Source organism: Staurois parvus, unplaced genomic scaffold, assembly GCF_062004578.1.
Source record: "Staurois parvus isolate SC_StPar_1 unplaced genomic scaffold, SC_StPar_1.0 ptg000059l, whole genome shotgun sequence".
In the NCBI taxonomy this organism is placed as follows: domain Eukaryota; kingdom Metazoa; phylum Chordata; class Amphibia; order Anura; family Ranidae; genus Staurois; species Staurois parvus.
This window is the reverse complement of record NW_028317855.1, coordinates 7,182,027-7,203,545: the sequence shown is the minus strand read 5'-3', so window position 1 is coordinate 7,203,545 and position 21,519 is coordinate 7,182,027. Positions and strand designations below refer to the sequence as shown.

The 21,519-nt window shown below is 40.3% G+C and overlaps 1 protein-coding gene across 1 annotated transcript in view; it reads left to right on the top strand.

Moving 5' to 3' along the window:
* Nucleotides 1–21,519, top strand: part of LOC149469801 (scavenger receptor cysteine-rich domain-containing protein DMBT1-like) — a 94,073-nt gene that overhangs the window by 35,848 nt on the left and 36,706 nt on the right. The window contains exons 7-11 of the mRNA XM_089668524.1: nt 14,807–14,839; nt 16,578–16,607; nt 16,840–16,869; nt 16,963–17,116; nt 18,229–18,431. Of these exons, the coding sequence (XP_089524650.1) occupies nt 14,807–14,839; nt 16,578–16,607; nt 16,840–16,869; nt 16,963–17,116; nt 18,229–18,431 (450 nt within the window). The remainder of the gene's footprint in view (nt 1–14,806; nt 14,840–16,577; nt 16,608–16,839; nt 16,870–16,962; nt 17,117–18,228; nt 18,432–21,519) is intronic.

Genomic DNA, 21,519 nt, shown 5'->3' with positions numbered 1-21,519 from the left:
CAATGATACTTACCTTGCTGACCCCTGCTCCAGCCTGGGCTCGCTCTCTCACTTACCTGTCAGCTGTCTTCCTTCTCTGGCCGCTCTCCTCTTCACTTACTCCGGCAGTTCCCTCGATCTTCTTAGATCTGCGCGCTCTGCCGCTCGGCTCCTCCTCTCCAAGCTCCACCTCCTCGCCGGTGATTGGCCGCCTGTGTGCCTCTCCTGAGCTACAGTTCCGGTGGCCAATCAGCCGCGAGGAGGCGGAGTTGTTGAGGGATCCCGGAGGTGTGGCCAGGTGACAGGGCAGCGTGTCATCCCGCCCACACATCGACTGAGTCAGAGGAGCGGTGTCTCGGTTCCTAAGACCATCGGAAATATGTGTTTTCCGATGGTCTTAGGCGACCCCTGGGAAATGGTCGTGCGACCCCCAGGTTGAGAACCGCTGCTTTAATGTATGGCCAGCCTTATTCTGGTGTTCCAGCATTATAGAGGTGCCACAAATGTTCTTCAGCTGGGTCATAAATGTAAAATTTGCTGCAGGGTAAATCTTGCATTGCACCCTAACGTTTTCAGCCTATTCCAATGCTCAGACACTGCAAAAGTGACACACATAATGCTTCCACAGCTGAACCTCTGATGCAAAATTTCTATTGTTTGCTGTAAGGTAAAATGCTACATCTAAAGATTGCAGCTAGGGGCATTTCTAGGGTCCTAATAGACCATGGTCACCTCTAGGCAGAGATTTGGTGGTCATCATGATATCCTACCAGCCCATTTAACTTTTTAATTTGTATGCCTAGAACTGCCTGTGGCTAATCAGGACCCTAGAAACACCCCTGGCTGCAATCTTTAGAGTGCAATGCACTCAGAATGTGGTGCAGCTGTGCATGATAACCAATCAGCTTCTAACATCAGCTTGTTCAATCAAGCATTGACGAAATAAAAACTTGGAAGCTGATTGGTTTCTATGCAAAAGTGAACCAAATTTTGCACTCTCCAGTTTTAGTAAATCAACCCCATTGTGTGTCACTTTTAGAGTTTCAGAGCACCAAAATAGACTGCAGACTTTAAGGTGGAAGACGATAACTGATATATTTTTATTTCATTGGAAATAATACACTTATTTCAGCATAAAACCTTCCTTCTGCACTCCCTATTCTCTTACACTACAGCCTAGCCAAGGTGCTTACATACTGCTGAGCCACTCTAAAATATTTTTTTTTTTGTTACTGCATGTATGTTGTATTTTAAAGGAGGACCCTCTAATTTTATGGTATTTTTTTTTTTTTTTGCATTGGCACATGTCCCCCATGGCATTATATAGCACCCATGTCCTTTTTTTTTTTGACAACCACTTGCCTATTAACCTTTAAAATGGCCAGAATTGATTATCAAGATTCAACCCAAATTTGTTGAAATTCACCAAGGTTCAACCAGTTAAAATGACATTTCCCGACATACAGCAACCTCAGTTCTTCTTTACTGTAACATCCACCCATCGTAAGAAAAGTGTAGATATAATTTTTCCTGAACATTCACCTGACTCCCTCAACCTATGTGCACTAAGTGTTTATGAAGAAAGCTGTGTTTCAATACAAATTCAGCACTTCCCAAGTTATTTTTTTTAAATATACGCAAAAAAAAAAGCAGCCTTTCAACCCTCCCTAAAAAGAAAGGGAAAACCCATGCACCTCCCTCCTCTGATATGCTAACTCTGGATTGATCTTCAGACATAACTGAAACCTAGAAGGTAAATATTAGTTAGAAAAAGAGGAATAAAATCATTTAAAATAGTTGTTTACTTTTATTTAACTGCTTTTTTTAGCCTGCATGCATGCTGAACTGGTTAGGAGCTTGAGGGATACCTAAGAATGAGTTTACCAGGGAGGGGGCAACTACCTACTTGCCACCCAGTCATGCCAAAGAGCCCAGTGCATATTAAACATAGTGTTTTTGGGAATCCCTCCGAAAGTATCCCCAATGCTGAAGGGTAGGGATAAGCTTATAGTCTGCTATGAATTTCCTGGGGGAAGGGGGCTCACACATTTTTTTTGCATGAAACTCAAAAGGTCTGGTATGTATTTTGAGTAGATTCTACACATTTTTTTCCATTCTTGCTGTAGGATGTGCTACAGCAAAAATGACATTTACAAAGAAAAAAAAATGATACAGTTTAAATTACCAGCAACTGACATTCATTGCTTCTTAAAAAACAGTACACAAGCCACTCCAACGAACCCTTAAAATACATAGCAGATACAGATAGCCATTCATACTGTATATAAAAGGAAAAAATAAGAAAGCACCTCCAAGACATGCATTTCTGCATTATTTTTAATTGCTGCATTTATTATGTGATTTTGTTATTTCCAGATCAATGATAGCTAAAGGTCACAGTGTTCATTTAATATACAACAATGTCAAGGTCCATTGCCAGCCAGCACAATAGACAGTATTTTCTGCTAGTGGCTGTACAGTATCAACACAGATCATAAAGGTGACAGTAACAGTCATATGAAATGGAATACAAATCAGGCTTACTTGTCTCAGAGAAGGAAAGGGGACCATTCAACTTTTCAGAGAGATATGATAGACTTTAAACAAACTATTACATACGAAGTCTGATAAATTATTTGTCTCTACAGTGTATTCATAGATATGCTAATTTTCTCAGGAAATGCAGGCTTTCTTTGCAATATTCAGCTAGTGTTCCCCTGGGGTAAAGTAGTTGCAAATGTCAGAATTGCTTATTTTCTTGAAATATGATTATTCCCTCTTCTCCATAGAAAGGGGACAGTCCATTTCTATATAGGCATTATGGTAAAACATTTTAGAGAAGAATGCCACAGCTGGTTTGGAGGTAATTTTGAATTTAGATAGACAATTCTGGCAGAATCGAGACAATATCAGCTTTTGGCTACACACCCCTAAGAGCAGGTCTACTGTAGGAAATTAGGTTATGAGACAGAATGATAGTAAATATTACAGACCTAGCTGACATAGTCGTCATTGTCATTCTAAGTAAAGAGTAAAGAACTATCTTTTTTGCCTAAAATGGTAGCAAACTGTGGCATTAAAAAAATAAAATCCACTGCAAGGCAATGTCATAATGTTCTAGCATGAATCGCATTCTAGCATACTATGAAATGCTTACCTTAGAACGAATCCCTCCAGTGGTGTACTGTCACTGCTCACAGGGCTTCCATCTTTGCCTGGCCTCCCTTCCAGATTTGTGGGCTCCGGCAGCTTGAATGGCCAAGCTGCGATTATGTCAATCCCGTACATGCTTGCGGGAGTCACAAGCCATGGCACAGCACTCTGGAGGAACGCCATGGGTATGCGCGGGTCACATCATCAGAAGCAGAAAGAATATCTCCTAAACAGTGCACGTTTACGAGGTATTCATTTTATCTACAGGTAAGCTTACCTGTAGGTAAAAATCGCAAAGCAAACTTTACTTTAAAACCAGTAGCAATCTGTGGAGTCATCATTCACAAAGTGTATAAAAATCTTAATTATACAGTACAGGACATGCAGCACAGCGTTGGATATTCATAGACCCTGTGTTATAAGCTGCTATCTTCTGGCAACTGGCAGAACTTTGCTGGACATGCCAGCTGCACATACCCTATAAACCTACTCCACTCTGTTAGATCTTTTAGTTTTTGCCATGTCCTTAAGTGATGGACCGCTTCTCCCCTACAGAGAAATCATTCTATGTTTACTAGTTTATTATTTTATTTAAGATTATTCCATCAATTCCTCATTGTCTTCTACTAAAACAATAGTGTATCCTGATTGATACAATATCAGTTAATCCTTGGGAGCCGTAACCAGACCCAACACTATGGGGATGAACTTTGATAATGCTTAGGGCATTGAATCCTGCTTCGGTGCTCACTTCAGCACTGAGTGCAATGGGTGAAGTTAGCAGCAGGGTGATGAACAGGTCCAGGGTTTTGGTCCCTATGGAAACCAGACCCTGAAGATCCCTCCAGGGATATACCCATGATGATGGGTGAAATCATAACCCTAAAAAAGGCATAGTGACATATACAGGTAAGATGGGACCTCCCTGTTCTTGGACCGATATAGTATTATTTTCATTACACTTATTCTTTATCCTGATTAGTATTTGTTTTTTACATTAAAACTATCTTGAAATCAGGAATGTGTTGGAAAAATTAATCACTTACGGAGGGTAAAACTTTTCAAACCTGGCGGCAAAATTCCACCATTCAGAGCTTAGTCTCAGGTGGATGACTAGGTATTACATCACACCATATGTCACACTATTATACCACTTCTGCTTAGAGCTCTTATAAGGTCCCCAGGCATGTCCTCCTGTCCTTTTGCCATAAGGACTTCACTACAGGATGGTTTACACCTGGGCAGCTGTGTACTTCTTCACAGACATGATTACCCCCAGGGCTGGTGCTGCTGCAACCTACCAATACCTCTCTACAGAAGTAGCCATGTCCCTTTACAGAAAGGAGAAGAGCTTTCTCTCCCGGGCCTGAGTTCCTCTCAGTCTGGCCACCTGGATCGGGGCTGTCAGAGCAAAAGCTGTTCTCAGCAGATATGGAGCTGTCCTGAGGTTCTGTACATGTGCAGACTGGGGAAGTGTTGGGGATAAAGGCTAGGAGTTTCTAGAAGGTGTAGAAACACATATTTCAGCAAGCTGTAAATGCCATAGAGTTTGATGGGAATCAGAGCTTGTCCTTGTCCTTCTCTTTCCCAGTTTGACTTCAGGCAGCAGAGCAGAAAGTAGAGGAGTCCAGTGTGCTGAAATGTGGAATGGTGGATCTTGTTTTCCATAGGCTAGTGATGTATGTTCTGAACTAACCAAGAAACTACCATTCCACAGTTTCTGTCAGCATGGTAGCAATGTCAGGTGATTACATTCTCTGCTCTCACTAGCAAACCTGTCATCAGCAACATAATCTCAAGTGGAAGATAGACATTAAAGCAGTATTAAACCCGCAAGCAAACATTTATTATATTGCAGCTTACCAATTCTTAGATGTAATGCCAGCAATAATTTTTTTTTTAGTTTTTCTCTCTTTTATTTTCATCTGGTGATACAGCCAGTAAATCTGTTGTTTTCCAAGATAACAAGCTGCCCTATAGATGTCGCAGATACAGGGTTAAGACAAATCATTTACTACTGATGGGTACTCACAACAGTCAGCTTTTATTTACAGTACTTATGTAAAAGATTTATCCCAAAAGGAAAACTGTTTTTTGTACTGATTATAAAGTGTGAGCTGGAGTTTGGCTTCAATTTGTTACTGTATCTAAATCTGTAGTACATCTACAACTCCCCTCCCCCCAGATTGATGACGTTGCTGTCTGCTCTGGCCCCTGTGCTCCTTCATTCAGAGTGGGGGCTAATACAGGAAGTGTGTTACTGGCCATATCACCAGCTGAAAACAGAGGGGAAACCGCCTAAAAAAAAAAGAAAATTACTTCAGTAACGACATCTAATGATTGGTAAGCTGCAATATTTTCCATGTTTGGTTTTGGATCCCCAGTACATACACACTAACATATTGTAGATATTCTGAACAAACAGTGAAGGAGCTTTAAAATGGACCCTCCCTACCTTAAAAAAAAAAAAACTTTGGATCTTCTGCCCCCTCTTCCACAATTATAAATGTTTTGTTTTTTTTTTTTTACTTCTGACCCTTGAACTCTCATCACTTTCTACTGAACCCTTGCACTGTACTCCCAATAGTCAGCAGAGTGAAAGCCACACCCAATTTTCATGGCACTTTCGTTTCCTCTAGAAGCAGGACCCAACTTATGATTCTGTACAAAGGCCCACTGCTTTTATAAAACGCCCCTGTTCCTGACTCCTGTGCTCTGTACATTATATTTGCTCCTGACTCTTGCACTTTTTAATTTATCCAATCCTAACTTTTGCACTCTCTATGTAGGTATAATGATCCGGTGTGGTTATCAGACATGGTTAAGGTGATTGGTTATGCGTGGAAGTGGGCGCAATTTGGCATGTTCTCCCTGGGTGCTGGACGACCTTGTCCCGGCACTGATTACCCCAATTCTGCATCCTACTCCATAAGTATCAGAAACCAGGTGCAAAAGCTCAGGCAAACATTTGCTCTGCCAACAGCCTGCAAACCATTCAGAGTGACAATGCTTCCCTTATACCAGAGCAGGATTCTATTTTAACATTTTAGCATCCGATTCTAGGTATATCTCAGGTATGCAACAAATGGCCTACCTGACCAAGGAAAACTTTCTGCAACTATTTCATACTTTCTTGGACAACTGATGGCTTTAACCACTTGAGGATTTACCCCCCTTCTTGATCAGGCCATTTTTAGTGATATGGTGCTGTGTTACTTTAACCGCCAATTGCACGGTCATGTAACGCTGCACCCAAATGAAACTCAAGTCCTTTTTTCCACAAATAGAGTTTTCTTTTGGTGGTATTTGATTGCGGTTTTTATATTTTGCCCTATAAACAAAAAAGACCACCAATTGTGAAAAAAACAATATATTTAACTTTTTGCTATAAAACATATCTAGTAAAAATTTGAAAATCTAATTTTGTCATAAATTTAGGCCAAAATGTATTCTGCTATATGTCTTTGCTAAAAAAAAATCCCAATACGTGTAAATTAATTGGTTTACGTGAAAGTTTTAGCGTTTACAAATGGCAGTATATATACTGGAATTTATTTCTTTTTTATATACTAGTAATGGCAGCGATCAGCAACTTATAGCGGGACTTCAACGGGCATTCTGACACTGGGGGGGGGGGGGCTGACTAACTGCCACTGACACTAATACAGTGATCAGTGCTAATAAAAAGCACTGGCACTGTAGTAATGGCACTGGACAGAATGGGCTAGCATCTGGGGTTATCAATGTGCTGTATGCTGTTTTACTATGTGTGATGTGTGTGTTTTACTAGGGAAACATACTGCTTTGCTATGCAGAGCAATACAAAGCAGCATGCTGGTGCTCACAGAGGAGAGATCTGTGGTGTTTACACACAGACCTCTCCCCTTTTCCTGTTCCTCGGCGATCGCCGGGTGCTAGCAAGGAATCTCTGGCCAGGACCCAGTGATCGACAGCTCTACCCGGAAACAGAAATTCATGTATATATACGTGATTTTGCACAGCCCTGCCACCCTGTAGCAGTAGTTCTGCTAAAGGACAGCGGGAAACCGGTTAATACTGTCACTACTGTTCATAGCTCAAAAGTGCCAGGCTCCTCCTCTACCCTCTCCGTCACTACTGGATTTGGAAACTGAAATGCCTGCTCCTATAGATACAGACATGGAGGGCAATGAAGCTGACACAGAGGCTGTGTTAGTCCAGGCCATGAAAGATTTCTCTCCCCAAGGTTTCCCATGCACCTGATGTTATGGCTTCACACAGTATGTTTTCCAACTTAGATATGCTCACTTTTGCTGTGTGCAAAATGCTCTGCATTGTCTTAGTTCTCCACTGTCTTGCCATGCTCTCTTGGGTACTAAGACACCTGCCAAGTTTAAAAAGGCATTCCCCATTTATGGACAAATAGAATGGATAATTTACAATGATTGCGTTAGCCACGAAAAAGATTCTAAATCCTTCGTGAATTATTGCCAAGCTCTATGCAGTGAAAAAAAGTTTGCAAAGAAGTGGACTTTTCTGTTAGTAGACATTGGCATCTCATTCTTAAACAAGCATCTTATGATACCTATAGAAGATGCTCCTTAATTTACAGATACTGCTGACAGAAAATTGGAGAAGCTCTTAATGACTGTCTTTAAAGGATAAGTTCAACTTCAGTAACGTTACGTGTTACATCTGTATTTAGTGTTACTATACAGCACCTGCTCACAGCCCCAATAACCCCCTGTGACAACAGGCAGGGGATCCTCTCCCCACACCTGCTGTGCCAATTTAAAAACAGCATGGTTATGCAGGGCTCCGCCCACATAACCATGTCATTCATTCACACAGATCTTTTTTTAAATTGCAAAAATATGTGCATTTAATTATTTTTTAAAAGGTGAACTTTACTTTAATGTTTGCCTGAGCTTTTGCACCTGCTTTACATTGCAGGCCCAGCTCTGAAACTGGCTGCTTCTGCAGTTTCTGTTTGTCAGCCCACAGCTAACAACTAGGGAACTGAACAACCAACAGGATCCTGTCTACCAGGACCAAACTGTAGTGTAGCACTTATCAACTCTGCCCTCTACCTTACTGTTTTCTTTTGATGACCTTGCCCAAGTCATGACACAAATCTCTCATTCCTATCCATATGCACAGAATCTTAAATGTAAAAGCCTGATCAGTCGAAGCTGCTTATGAACAACGCGTCACTCATTGCCCCTGAAGGTGGCTATCAATTGTCCAAGCCATCATTCAAATAAAAGGGCATACTCAATCCTAAAAGTGTCATAATGTCTGTTACTATGTGCCTTTGTGCCTTTCTCTGCATCACAAACCTGTGGGTTCAACTGGTGGTTTCAAAGGGGAGCAAAATACATGTTTCTGTCAGGGAGCGAGGAGCCAGACACACAAGGAGGTGCGATTATCCCATAAGGGATTTGCCCAGGCCAAGGCCTTGTCCGAGAGCAGCGAGATTAGGAAGCCCATCTTTGACCTCTCAGTAGGAAAAGCGTGGGGTATCAACTCAAAATATATGCCCACTTGGTTAAGAAAACCCCGACACTGACTCGGCTCACCCCCAAAGCGCTATGGAAGGGGGGCTCAACCAGTCATACCTCTGGGCACCGCAGGTGCAGCAGCAGATGCAGAGGTAGGCGCAACAACCGGAGCAGCAGCGGGAGCGACCACAGGAGTGACAACCGGCCTAATTGCACCAGGAGCAAGGTGCGCTGTGCGTGCAAGCAGTGTCTGCAACGCCTGAGTGAACTGATCCAACAAGAGATCCTGCTGATCAAGTCTGGCAACCAACATAGGGAGCGAGGGCGTACCTGCAGCATCAGGATTCATGGCATTCGTGTAGTATCAGGGAGCGAGGAGCCAGACACACAAGGAGGTGCGATTAAAGGTAAGTTTATTTACACAGAAACAAGGCAAAAGTCTATGCAAGTCCGACAGCAACAGCGGATGACTTGGTAGGACAGAAGTTCTCCTTCCGAGGTCGTCTTCCAGGATAATAAAGTCAAGAATCAGCGGGAATCGTAGCCAAAGCCAGGGTCAGAAGCCAGGAAGAATGGTCGCCAGAGCCGGGGTCAGAAGCCAGGAAGAATGGTCACCAGAGCCGGGGTCAGAATCCAGGAAGAATGGTTGCCAGAGCTGGGTTCAGAAGCCAGGAGGAGTCTTAGCCAAAGCTGAGTCGGTATCCAGGAGAGCAAAGAGTTAACTGAACAGGAGCTTGCTGCTGTGCAACAGACAGGACACAAAATCAATGGACAGCTGCAAACAGCAGACTTAAATGTGATAAGCCGCCACCTCCTGGGAGGAGCTGCAGACCTAAGATGGATGCCAGCACATGGAGCAGCACAAGCCCTGAGGAAAGGTAGGACCTTGATAGTTTCATACCGCACCCTCTCAGCATTTTCATCTCTCAAACCAAAAAACTCAAATCTGCTCAAGAATAATCAGTTTTGCAAACTGTCCTGAACCATTTGTTGTCCCTGGGATTGGCCATTCTGGTCCCTAAACAAATAGCTTAATGTTCTAAAGTTTTTTGCATGGAATCCTCAAAGTTAGTTATTGCCTCTAAGAGACAAGGGGGGATACATAGCATTAGTAGACATTCAACATGCTTTTCTACAAATTCCCATTTATTCACCTCATCAGTGCTTCCTGCACTTTGCAGTAGGAAACAAACACTTCCAATTTATCACACTGCCATTTGACCTATACTTTGCACCCAGAGTATTCACAAAGGTACTTGCACCCCTTCTTGCCCTCAGGGTATTCAAATAAAAGGGGACTTAGATGACCTTTTCTGAAGGACTCAGCCCTCTTTCAACAATCTGCAAATGCTCAAATGGTTATTCAGGTACTTCAGGCTTTTGGTTGGTAATCAGCTTTCAAAAGCCTGCCCTCCAACCTTCTACTATAGGATACTTAGACACAACCCAGGCAAAGGAATTACTTCCAGAAAACAAACTCATCTTACATAGTTAAATAGTTTGGCTGAAAAAAGACAAAAATGTATCAAGCTCAAAAAAAAAAAAAAAAGTTTTATTCCTATACTCAGCTGATCCAGAGGAAGGCAAAAAAAACCTAGCAAAGAATGACCCAATTTGCTCCTGCAGGGAGAAAACATTCCTTCCTAATCCCCCGAGAGGCAATCGGATATTACCTGGATCAACTTTACCTATAAATGTTAGTATCCAGTTATATTATTTGTATCTAGGAAAGAATCCAGGCCTTTTTTTAAAGCAATCCACTGAGCTGGCCAGAACGAACTCTTGAGGGAGTCTATTCCACATTTTCACAGCTCTTACGGTGAAGAAACTTTTCTGTATTTGGAGATTAAATACATTTTCCTCCAGACCTAAAGAGTGCCCCTTGTCCTCTGTGATGATCGCAGGGTGAATAACTCTACACCATGTTCACTATATGAACCACTGATGTATTTATACATGTTGATCATATCCCACCTTAATCTCCTCTTCTCAAGAGAGAATAAATTCAGTTCCTCTAATATTTCCTCATAGCTGAGCTCCTCCATGCCTCTTATCAGTTTGGTTGCCCTTCTCTGCACTATATCCAGTTCCCCAGTGTTCTTTTTGTGAATTGGTGCCCAAAACTGAACTGCGTATTCCAGATGAGTTCTTACTAATGATTTTTACAGGGGTAAAATGATATCTCTCTCTGGAGTCTATACCTCTTTTAATACAAGAGAGGATTTTGCTCACTTTAGAAACTGCAGCTTGGCATTTCATGCCATTATTAAGCTTATGATCTACCAGAACTCCCAGATCTTTCTCCACCATTGATTCCCCCAGTTGTACTCTCCCTAGTATGTATGATGCATGCATAGTCTTAACCCCCAAGTGCATAACCTTACATTTATCAACATTAAACCTCATTTGCCACATAGTTGCCCAATTAAACAATGCATTGAGGTCAGTTTGTAAGCTGGAGACATCTTATTAGGACATTACTTCACTGCAAAGCTTGGTGTCATCTGCAAAGACTGAAATTGTAATTATAAAGCCAGACCCTATATCATTTATAAATATATTAAAAAGTAAGGGTCCCAACACTGAACCTTGGTGTACACCACTAACAGCCCTAGACCATTCAAAGTGTGAATTATTAACCACTATTCTCTGAATACAATCTTTTAGTCAGTTTTCTTTCCATTTACACACTGATTTTTCCAAGCCTGTAGACTTTACCTTACACATTATCCATGTGTGGGGAACTGTGTCAAACTCTTTTGCAAAATCCAAGTATACCACATCCACAGCCACCCCTCTGTCCAATGCTTTTCTCACTTCCTCATAAAAAGAAATCAGATTTGTTTGACAACTTCTGTCTTTCATGAATCCATGCTGTCTGTTGCTTAACAGCAGGAACTAATCAATGTGGTCTTTTATTAAACTCTCCAGTATCTTCCAAACTATAAATGTTAAACTAACAGGTCTCTAATTACTTGGTAAAGATTTTTATCCCTTTTTAAATATTGGCACCACATTGGCCTTACGCCAATCCAGTGGTACTATGCCAGTCATTAAAGAGTCCCTAAAAATTAGAAACAATGGCTTTGAAATGACAGAGCTCAATTCTTTAAGGACCTGCGGGTGTATGCCATCCAGTCGAGGTGCTTTATTCACCTTTATTCTGTCTAAATATTTTTGGATCATATCAATTGTGAGCCAATGTGGATCATCTGGGTCTGTGTCAATACCATGCGCATTATGGACAAGAGCTCCCCCATGCTCCTTTGTATACACAGAGCTGAAGAAGGTATTTAATAAATTTGCCTTCTCTTTGTCCCAAGTCACCCATTCTCGGACCTGACCTTTTACTATTAATATATATAAAGAATTTTTGGGGGGTTTGTCCTGCTATCTTTTGCAATCTGTCATTCATTTTCAATTGTTGCGGCTTTGATTTCCTTTTTACATATTCTGTTATATGCTTTGTAATATTTATACGTTTATAGCATTCCTTCATTTTTATATTTAATAAAAGCTCTTTTCTTATTTATAGCTTTTTTAACTTTGGCCATAAGCCACATAGGTTTGATCTTTAGCCTTTTAAACTTGTTGTCCATGGGAATATATTTTGCAGTGTGTTCACATACAGTCTTTTTGAAGAACTCATATTTCTGTGTTGTGTTTATCAATGCCAATATTCCTTCCTAGCCTAAGTCTTTGAGAGCAGCTCTCAACCTTATAAAATTAGCTCTCTTAAAGTTCAGCATTTTTATTTTTCCCATATGTGCTTATTGTTTACAGCTAACAATAAATGAAATCATGTTATGGTCACTGCTACCCAGATGTTCTTCTTTACGGACATTAGTAATAAGCTCTGCATGGTTTAAGATTACCAGGTCCAGCAAAGCATCATTCCTAGTTGGGGCCTCTATGAACTGTACCATACAGTTGTCCTATAGTAGGTTTATACATTTTTGCCCTTTAACTGTTCCTGCAGTGCCATTACTCCAGTCAATTTCCAGGTAGTTAAAATCCCCCATTATTATCACTTCTCCAGCCCTTTTGATCTGTGCAAGGAGTGGAGTCTCCACCTCCTCATTAACACTGGGTGGCCTATAACAAACTCCAATGATTATCTTTATAGTACGCACCCCCATGTGCAGTTCCACCCATAATGCTTTAGTCTCATAACACTCTCCATCAACTAGGTCCTCTTTCACACTCACTCTGAGATCTTACTAGGATTTCCTAATCAGATCTTAAGATCAAAGAAACATCCCTCAGTGAGATTCTCTATGAGAGTTCTGGGCCTCATGGTGTCCTCATTAAAGGCTGTTCCAAATTTCATTCAAGGCTTCTCCAATGTAACATCTTGTTGGTCTGGAAAAAGCATGCTTATTCTCCCATCCTCCTTCTGTTTCTCCCCAAACAAGCAAGGAACTCCCTATCACACAGGAAAACCACTATCCAGTGATCTCTACTATTCACATCCCTGCAGTGGACAACTGAAACCCAGATTACCTCAGTCATCTGTCTGGAAAAAAGGGATTGGGACACTTCATCCCCAAATCTTCAATCTTTTTGGTCAGAACTTCAACTGTGGACATCCTGGCCTCCAGATTCAATAACAAGAAGCCTGAACCAAGGATCCTCTAACATTGGCATTGAATACTCTAGTGAATCCCTGCACTGCATTCCAGTTAAAATACATCTTTCCTACAGTGTGGATTCTACCTCAACCAAAAAATAGATCAAGAAAGGAAATAAGTGATTCTCATTATACTAAACAGGCCCAGAAGAACCTGGTACACAGGTATACTCAAACTTCTAGGAGACAGACAAGACTTTCTGTCTCCCCCTCAGTTCCATTCTTCTTCTCAGTCTTTGGCTTTAATGGTATGGCTATTGAAACCCAGGTCTTGAATGACAGTATTATTTCTAACTCTGTTATTCCCACATTATGCCAAGCCAGAAAAGCCACTTCCAGAAAGATCTACTATTATACCTGAAAATTGTTCTTTGCCTGGTGTGAACAACCGTCACAGAGATTACTCTGTGCCTTGCATTCTGGCCTTCCAACAATTGGAACTTGACCAGAACTTGGCCTTAAGTACTCTTAAAAAACAAGTTTCTGTCTTGTCCATTTTGTTCCCTTGTTAAAACCTTTCATGCTAGGTGTTTCATAGATCAAACCACCCTTACAGCATCCTGTGCTTCCTTGGGATCTTATTTTGGTTCTTTCTGCCTGTAGAAACCAACATTTGCATTCATCAGGGAACTATCTTTGAATGATCTCAGATGCAAGGTGGCCTTTTTACATTTGTCATATATGTCACTGAGGTAGCAGCTCTCTCTCTCTCCTGATTCTTTACAAGGATAAAGTAGTTTTACACTCAAGACCTACTTTCCATCTCAGTGAAAACATTTGCCTTTCCTTCTTTGTACCCTGCTCTAAAGAATCCCAAAGAGATTGCTCTTCATTGTCTGAATGTTGTCAGAGTTATCAGAGTTTATCTGAAAGCCATAGCTTCTGTCAGAAAGGTGGACTTACCGAGTCATACCAACTATTTTTTAGGGCTGCCACCTGGTCATCACTTCATATGTTCTCTAAGTTCTACCAGGTGGACAGTCAAGTCTCTGTGGATTCAGATTTTGACTGCAAGCTTCTTGCAGCAGAACTGAGTTTGGTCCATTGACCCTTGTTGTTGTTGAGCCTGTTGGCACATTTCTGTTTGCCATGTTGCTGCCCACACTTTTCATTCATTGCTTGAGGACATCGTACAGTTTATGGATATCTAGCCTGTATTGTACTGTATTGTATGGATATCTGTGTCCTGTATTGTACATTTAAAATAAAAGGAATTTTGACTGACTTGCAAATTCCAAATCTTGGAGTGCAGTACTGGACACACGCTACCTTCCCCTCTATTTCTGTTATTCTGTATTAGTGGCTAAAAAAAATTAGGTTTCACAGAGTTGGGAGAGGATTATAGGGGTACATCCAGTGAGCATATCCAGCAAAGTTTTGCCAGTGTCCAATCAAGGTAGCACCCTCTATCCCAGGATCTATGATTATACCACCTTTACTTTACTCCAAGATATGGAACTTGCAAGTAAGTCAAAATGCAATTTTTTTCATTTTAGTATCAGCATTATTATTGAATTGCCATATCCATACATTTTACTGACTAATCATATGTTCATTCTTTTAGATTCACAAAATGCCCTTGTTAATGGTTCCACAGGTAATACAATTGCATTTATTTTTTCATGAAACAAATCTGTCAAGAGTAAAGCAGAAATGTGGCCTTTGCAGAGCAGAAGGAGGCAAGGCAGAACTTTTTTTCTGATATTCCTGATGTCATTGCAAAGCATTAAGCAGGAGACAAGTGAGCAGGAGCAAGTGATGTTACACCAAGAAGAGCATAGTGGCATAGGGCATAGTGGCAGTATTTTGGTGCATTACTATAACTGGCCACTGTGACTAGGCATTATTGCTGGGCAGCAGGGGGGGGGGGTCAGAACCTCCACAGGAGCCACCAAATTAATGTGGGTCAATACTTTTAAGCTAGCAAGGCAATACGTTCATTATTTCAAACTTCAATAGTCCATTAAGTTCTCACAGGTCTGTGAGTGGCTCCACAGGTTGTATGTTACCCTGGGGAAGTAATTTTTTTAATGCTGAACTTTGTGTAAAATAAAAAAGCATTCTGTAAATTAATTGAGTTATGTGTTCATATAAATAGTTATTTTGCCGTATTCAGTAAGTACCCAAATATGTTTTGAAATTAGCCCTGTACAATGTTCAGAATAGAAAGGAGGGCAGAACAAGGAGCCAGTCAGGACCTGCTGCATGCACGTAACAGTAAACATACTGACAGGAGAAGAGAGAACAGAGAAAAAAGAGATGATGTAATCTGTGTGGTGCTGCTGCTTCTTCATTTCTAGTCAAAAACCTGAGGCTGTGCTTGGTCAGTGTTTATGTCTAAGCTGTGCTGCTTAAGTAAAAGGTTGAAGATCTGGCTGTGCTTACTGACAGGGGATCACAAAAAACTGGCTGCACAGAATTGCAAGTCATTTTGCCGATAAAACAATTTTCACCTATATATTTAGTTGCTTGCCTCGAAGTACTGCTTCATGGCTATGGTGACACTCTCATTACAAATGCACAGAAATAGCTATACCTGCAAAAAAAGACTGAATACCTATATTTTCTCTGGCTCATGCTGCCACAACACTACATCATTCAAGAGAAAGTCACTTCTGTATTCCACTAGGTAACCAACAATCCTGTAAGTGTCAATTTTGCTTGATTCCCCAAATGCTTGCTGGTACATTATGATGACCTATTTTTGCAGGTATAGTGGTTTTAGACTTATGTGTATGACAAAACAGGGTAATTTTAAAAGTTAAAAGCATACAGCAATTACCAGGAGAATAATTACAATAACTATTTGTATAACATGTAAAAGAACCAAAATGCCTCAAATCCTAAATTACCACATAAGGATTCAATCAATTCTTAAAAAAAAACACTCTGTACTAGATTATTTTTAAAATGAAGCTATTATGTAGTAGTTAGTAAGTAATTGATTTGGTCTTTTCCGCTGTTTTTGACTACTTCATACTTAAAGCTTAACTTTCATGTCAGTGAGGTTTATTTGCTTTCCTTCGTCTTAAAAGGCTAAGGCCATTGATGATCCCTAACAACATTGCAGAGGATAAGTACACTCATGGCCTGTTTTTTGCAAGGTCATTCATTTTATACTGTGGTTTTTTTCTGTTAAAATATTTTTTGTACAAATCATATAAAAATTATACTAAAATGCAAACCTATAAAATAGACTAAAGGCAAGTCACTGACAGAGGAAAGCTTTAAAACATCATGTATCTCTAATATTCCCATCTTAGACATTTTGTTTTATGTTTGTCTTTGTATGAATGTATTTAATGAGATTCATTAAAATATGTATTGTCTTACAGAACACCCAACATACCCAGGTTTGCCAACAGGTATATACAATTATTTGCATGTTTGTCCTATCTGGATTAATTTGTTGTATGTCTATTTCTCAATCTGTCTGTTAATATTCATAATAGGAATTATGAATTATACTTCATATATTTTCTTAACCGATTATGCAGCATAAAATATATTTTTTTTAAGAACACGTTTTATCTCAACCCTTCCATCTAACAATTTGGCAATTACATTTTTTTTATCAAATATGTGTTTAATTTTCAGCTAATACAACATTCCCAAGCTGGACCACACGTATGTAGTAATATTTGCATTTTTTTCTTTCTTTCTTTTATTTGGATTTTATAGAATACAATGCCTCTTGTTATTTTATTTTGTATATAACAGGAAATTACACCAGCTGTGGAGGTCGCATCACACAGTTTTCTGGAGTCATAACCAGCCCAAATTTCCCCAACAATTATCCATCTAATACTTTCTGCATATGGGAAATTGAGACATCAAGAGGGTATCGTGTAGAATTAACTTTTACCCATTTTCAGTAAGTGCATAACAAAAGTAGAGGAAACCTATATTGTAATAAGGTATAATTGATGGCCTTTTTTGAAAATGCTGGTTTTTATTCTATCAGCGGTTTCAAGTATTTACTGAGTTTCTGACCCAGAACAAGCATGTACAATATAAAGAGATTGAAGTAAAAATGCCTAACCTGCTTACATGCTCTAGGCCAGTAATTGAGAAATTATTTAAACAAAGGATCAATGCGCACACAGTTGTGGGGTGGTTGTAGTTCAATTCCATTCACCTGGAGGTATGCTTCCAGCTGCGGCAACAGCATGTGTATACCCCCAGCTGCTGTTTCTGCAGCTAAAGGGGGAGCAGTTGGGGGTGGTAAAAGCAGCTCAATTGCATGGTTTTACCACCCTCCAACCTCACAGGTGAACAGGCCCTTGGTTCACATCTGTGTGACTGTGTGTAGGGCAGCCCATTCATTTCAATGGGCTGCCTTACCCGCAGAAATGCAGGGAAAGTTGTCCCTGACCTTAGTTTTAAAATTGCACCACACCAAAAACACCCCGCATTTGCCAATGTATGGGATACCCCTAAAGAGCAATTTCAATGGGCTGCCTTACCCGCAGAAATGCAGGGAAAGTTGTCCCTGACCTTAGTTTTAAAATTGCACCACACCAAAAACACCCCAGTTTGCCAATGTATGGGGTACCTCTAAAGAGCAGAGCATTTGTCTGCATGTCAGGAATGAGCGTGATTTAGTGTGCATTCTGCGACACACAGTAACATGAACCAAGCCTTGGACAGGGGTGCCTCATGACTGAAAATACTTTTCAAGGGCGCCCTGTCTGGAAAAAGGTTGAGAAACACTACCTTAGAGAATAAAATAGTGGTAGTTCCAATTTTTTATGTCACACGATATCACCGCACTAGAAAACAAAAAATTTCAGTAAAAAAAACACACTAAAGTGAATTTTAGGGCAATCAAATGCAATAAATTACCCAAACAATGTACGGATCTGGTATCAAAAGGGTTAAACTGGACCTTTTTATATTTACAGGATAGCAGTCTTTAGTATTAGCTTGTTCTGTGTCTTCTGTTTATATAGGTCAGCTTTCACTTCTGTTCTGTTTTGTTGTTAGATTAGAAACATCAAATAACTGTATCTACGACTGGGTGAAAGTGTATGATGGACTTCCCCAAAATGCTACACTTTTGGCAACTCTTTGTTATCCTTCAAATTACACTTACTCTTCATCATCTAATGTCATCAGCATTGAATTCAAAAGTGATAGTTCCACTGAAATGTTTGGATTCCGTGTTGCCTTTTCATCAGTTCTGGCAGGTAAGAAATTAAATATTACTAAAATCTTGCAGAACCATTAGCTAACTAAAGGCTTCAAAGTGAAATAAAAACAGCTGTGGTCTTTCCTGGAACTATAGAAAAAATGTTTTTTTGGTGCCCGAAGGTTTAGAAACTTGTAAATATGTAATACAAAAGCATTTTGAAAACTTAAAATGGATCCACTATAAAAATGAATGGAAACATGTACTTTATTTCTTAATCACAGAAGAAACTCTACAAATACAAAATACTCTAGATATAATAATATTTATTTATTTATTTCAGGTACTTATATAGCGCCGTCAATTTACGCAGCGCTTTACATATATAGTGTACATTCACATCAGTCCCTAACCCTCAAGGGGTGTACAATCTAAGGTCCCTAACTTACATTCATACATACACATATTAGGGCCAATTTAGACAGGATCCAATTAACCTACCAGCATGTCTTTGGAGTGTAAGAGGAAACCGGAGTACCCGGAGGAAACCCACGCAGGCACAGGGAGAACATGCAAACTCCAGGCAGGTGGTGCCGTGGCTGGGATTCGAACCAACAAACCTAGTACTGCCAGGCAGAAGTGCTAACCATTTAGCCAATTATTTATTTTTCATGCAAAAATATTCTACCCAGTGCATAATTAATATTTTTTTCCAAATACAATTTTTTGCCCCCGAAGATTTGTGCTATGCTGGTGAAATGAACTTACTACTACAGAGAGTACAAGGCCTATTGGCTCAGTTTTAAAGGTTAAACCTTTCAGGTTTTAACTACTGTGGTTCCATAACAGTCACTGTCCTTCACTTACCAGATAGGAAGTAAAGGCAACTACACAAACAATGGCAACCGTCTCAACCTATAACCAGCCTTAGCAGTAAGGTGCACATGGAAGGGCGATGCACATCACAAACAAAGGATTTCCCAGCAACACTTACCAGCCAGCTTGCAAAACAACCAATCTGGCCCTGTCTAACAGTTTGCGTTAAAAACAGAGGGTTTTGTTTGCACACATTTGAAAATACATGCGTAAGGGTCCTCTGTATACTGTGGAAACTGTTAGACAGGGTCAAATCGGTTGTTGTGCAGGCTGGCTGGTAAGCTTAGCTGGGAAATCCTTTGTTTGTTTGAGATCTGTATTGCCCTTCCATGTGCACCTTACTGCTAAGGCTGGTTATAGGTTGGGATGGTTGCCATTGTTTGTGTTGGCTAATTTCTATGCAGGGATGCACTGGATGCCTTTGCTGTCATTTTTGTATAGCTGGACGTCACATGCGTCCCTGTACCTTTATGGAGGGATGGGCTCCTCCAGGCACACTTGCCCTTAACCTATCCATTTATACATGTGCTCCTACTATAGAGGCTTTCAAAATTTTAGTTAGGTGCGCAGTATACAGAGGTCCCTTGACGGGGGACTGTGGCTTACGCATGTATTTGCAAATGTGTGCAAACAAAACCCTTTTAGACAGGGCCAAATTGGTTGTTTCACAGGCTGGCTGGTAAGTGTTGCTGGAAAATCCTTTGTTTGTTTGCAAAGAAGTACAGGCATGACTACAACATGAACAGAGACAGCAAAAAAAAAATCTGACAGGCATTCTACCCTCTGTGCTGATGTTGAGGAATTCCCACACTTTCTGTTTGGTAAAACACTGTCAGCAGGAAAGGATGTGAAGGGAAATCCATCTATAACAAGGGTTCTAACCCCTTCTTCATTCTATCCCAAAGTAGGAAAAATGGTTTAACTGGATATATATTTACAGAATGTATTTTTGCTTTGAACCAGCAGTTCACAATCCAGGTAATGATTTATGTGGCTCTGTTAACTGAGAACAAAACCTTAATCTTGCTTGTTTTTCTTCTATTCTTTTCCTGTTTTTCTTATTTTTTTTTTCCCTTTTTGCTAACATTTTCTTTATTGACAGCTGTTTACCTGGTTTATTCATGCATAGCTTTACTTAAGAAACATAAATTCCATGTGCCTCGAGAAATGATGACATCTGCCCTTGAGTTTTTTTGATCTTGTAAAATAAATAAAACCATTACAAAGAAAATAATCCCTTGTTTGATCACAAGGATTACAATAAGGGTTCTAACCCAGCCTTTTCCACCGTAGTGCCTAGGCACCCTTGTGTGCCTTCAGGTGTCTTCAGGGAAGCCTTGGCAAATTGCCTAAAAATTGAACAAAAATCACACACAAGCCAGCGGATGGATCAGCCTGCCTTTTAGTGACACAAAGCCACAGGTTTTCATTGTGCACTACTACAACTTTTTAGCCCCCAGTGTTCTAACAACCAATGAGCTCACAATTGATAAGGAGGCCATTTAGCGCATGCACAGCATCCTTGTTTGCCTCTTCCCTGCCCCTCTCAATTAGCAGTGGGGTCACATTATCTGAGTGAGGAAGAAAAACTGCGGGAGAACAGATACATTGGAATACTAGTCAGTACCAGTGTACAAAGGTGTATTTGCTTTGGGAGAATAAATCACCTCCAATATTGGGAGTATTACATGTGTGGTTGTTGCTGTATTTTGTAAAACTGTAAGCTTAGTTATTTACATTTTATGTTTCAATATTTTTATTGAAAGATTTCAGTGTAAAAACAGGGTACAATAATAAAACATGGTACGAAATACAGTTCACGGTTAAGTACATCAATACATTTTGTGTGAAGTAAATTCCCCACCATTTGGCTGGGGATCTTATACAACTGAGTTGCACTGACCTGAGAGGTATGCTTGGTGTGGTGTGAACCGTATAAGGGTGAGGATGTTATATAGAGGGGGTAAGGAACATGGATAAGAGGTAAAGGCGGGGAGGACCAGTAATGGCAAAGAATCTTAGTATTATAAAGTTAGGTTATCAGTCTTTTATGGAGCAGTTTGGATTCTGTATCCATCCATCGAGACCATTGGTGTTTGAACTTGTGGTAGGAAGAATTATTGAGGGCTGTTCTTCTTTCCATATCACATTGGAAGTTAAGATCTGATACAAGTGAAGAAAGGGAGGGAATTTTGGTAGAATTCCATAATTTAGTAAGGTTGGTCTTAGCAGCTGCTAATGTATGGATAATAATAGTGTGAGAGTCCATG